The sequence below is a fragment of the Penaeus monodon genome, chromosome 9 (genome assembly GCF_015228065.2).
Source record: "Penaeus monodon isolate SGIC_2016 chromosome 9, NSTDA_Pmon_1, whole genome shotgun sequence".
Classification (NCBI taxonomy): Eukaryota; Metazoa; Arthropoda; class Malacostraca; order Decapoda; family Penaeidae; genus Penaeus; species Penaeus monodon.
This window is the reverse complement of record NC_051394.1, coordinates 7,250,385-7,252,884: the sequence shown is the minus strand read 5'-3', so window position 1 is coordinate 7,252,884 and position 2,500 is coordinate 7,250,385. Positions and strand designations below refer to the sequence as shown.

General features: G+C 34.6%; 1 protein-coding gene across 1 annotated transcript; it reads right to left on the bottom strand.

The window, feature by feature from the left end:
* Positions 1-633: 633 nt before the first annotated feature.
* LOC119576855 (cuticle protein AMP1A-like) lies at positions 634-1,528 on the bottom strand. The gene is made up of 3 exons (XM_037924504.1): positions 1,509-1,528; positions 1,108-1,331; positions 634-944 (listed from the first exon to the last, which is right to left on the bottom strand). The coding sequence occupies exons 1-3, from the start codon at positions 1,515-1,517 to the stop codon at positions 740-742; spliced, it is 438 nt and encodes a 145-aa protein (XP_037780432.1). The 5' UTR covers positions 1,518-1,528; the 3' UTR covers positions 634-739.
* Positions 1,529-2,500: the final 972 nt, after the last annotated feature.

Sequence of the window (2,500 nt, the reverse complement as noted above, 5' to 3'; positions counted from 1 at the left end):
ACTCATTGAATCGAATAGGCTACCACAGTGTGTGACAAATTACAGACCGTATTGGCCATAAACGCTGATATGAGCATTGCAACAGGCGCCTCGTTGCATTCCCTCCTTGAGTGCAAGTGCATCCAACTTCAAATTAAAATACTACTTTAGACCGACCACTTCCTCCAGGCTGGTGAGAAGGTAGCCTGTCCTTTACTGCACATAGACTAGAATAGAGGTAAGTTGTTCCCCAGTAAGCATTCACTAATAATTGTCAAATGTTCATTCTTAAATAGCTGCAAGGAGCTGGGCTGACGTTTGCCTTCGAATATCTTTGTTCATATTTTTTTCATCCATGTTATGATTTAATGTTGGATTGCAAATAGATATATATGAAGATTTAACATGATCGAATATTACCATTACACTCTCTCTGTGTTTAGAAACTGAATTAATGTTCAAAAAATAATATAGATTAAAGGCCTTGGCTGTTTTCATAATAAAGCAGGAAAAACAATTAGCGACAAAAGTATATTTTTGTTTTTTCTTTCAATCTAACAGATTATCTTTATTAATCCCGGAAGGGTGTTCGTCAGTAGTAAACACGCTGACCGCATGCACTTGATGTTATCTTAGGGTACCATATATATGCTCTGACTTATTTTTACTTTTATTTGTATGAAATGAGCACTAAATAAATAAATACATTGTCATCACAATCTTCAATAAGATGAATTAGCCCTTTGTTAAGATAACTATATTACTGAGGAGCTCCATATCTGCTGGAGGGTTCCCTGGCCCTGCGTGCGTCCTCCTCAGCGGCGAAGGCGATCTGGTCGAGGACGAACTGAGGGATCGGGTGGGGGAACTCGGGGGCCACGGGCAGGAGGTCGGACTGGGGCTGGAAGCCGTTCTCGTCAGCCACGTACTTGACGACAACGGGGGTGCCGTCGGGAGCGGTGTATCTGCGAGGAAACGAGAGATTATTTGCCGATCCATTACTTTTTACTTTCTTTGTTCCTTTCTTTGTTAGTAACAGCAATTTAGTGTTCAATGTAATTCAGTTATGTGATTAGACATCATGCTGGTGTATTATCATTTAAACATAATTATATCACCATAACTTACGAGTAGGAACCGGCACTGACGATGGCACCCTTTAGACCGGGAGAGCCAGACTCAGACACGACGATGCCGTTGGCAGCCTCCATGTCGAAGTTGTACCTTCCGTCGTCCTCGATCACGCGCTCGTCCCTCAGGATGGCCACCCCCTCGCCGGAGTCGAAGCGAGCCTGTGAACCATCATAAACCGGGACGGCGGTGGCTACGGCGGCCAGGAGAGCGAGGACTACCTGTAAGAAAAAAAAATATTTGTCCTTTTTACGTCATTTACTCATTAAGCACATTTCACGAAATATTCTTCCAAGAGAATCAGTGTTAGAAACCATAACCAAATCAATACAAAGTGGACTTCGCAATCATTCTCTCTAAAAGATTTATCCATGAAAGAGATCACCTCTAATACTTACAAACTTCATGTTGTTGAAGACTGTGAAGAACTGAAGCTCCTCGAAGTGACTGGCAACCTTTTTATAGGCGACTTAGAGGAACCAGAACATTATGATGTGACGGAACTAGTTTTTACTTTAAATACACTTGTGACCTAGAACATAGGGACAGTGGAATATTAGGAGCGTATGTATTTGTATTAAAAGATAATCTGTGATCATTTTGCAGTATGTTCCATTTTAATAAGTTGCATGCAAGCTCCAGACACAGATCTCTTTTCTTCTCTCTCTCTGTATCTCACACACGCACACATGGTATTTATATATGTATATGCATATATATGTTTTATATACATGTATATTTACATATACGTATATGTATATATTTACATTATATGTATACCTATCTCTCAATCTATGTGTGTGTATGTGTACATATATATACATACATACATAATAATATATATATATATATATATATATATATATATATATATATATATATATATATATGCACATGAAAACAACATATATACAACATAAACAAATACATACATACACACAGACATCGTCATTATTTATCATATATATATACATCATCAATATAACTGTCACTATTATTGTATCATTGTTATCACTTCCAATTTTGTTTTTGATGTTATTACTATTATTAAAATTACTATTATTATTACTGTTATAGTTATTATTGTTGTTAGATTTTAGCATTACTGTAATTATTATTGCTGTTGATGTTGGTGTTGTTTTTACTGATATTATTATTATCATTATTATTATTATTGTAGTTATTGTTATTATTATTATTATTATTATTATTGATTATTGTTTATTTATTATTATTATTATTATGATTATTATTATTATTATTATGATTATTATTATTATTATCATTATTATTATTATTATCATTATTATTATTTTATTATAATCATCATCATCATCATCATCATCATCATCATCATAATTATCATTTTCATTTCTATTATCATTTTTAT

What these genes read in the sequence shown, in the direction of transcription:
- LOC119576855 (XM_037924504.1), bottom strand. An exon ending in GTCAGTGCCGGTTCCTACTC is followed by an intron (nt 945 to 1,107) that starts GTAAGTTATGGT and finishes GTTTCCTCGCAG; the next exon opens with ATACACCGCTCCCGACGGCA.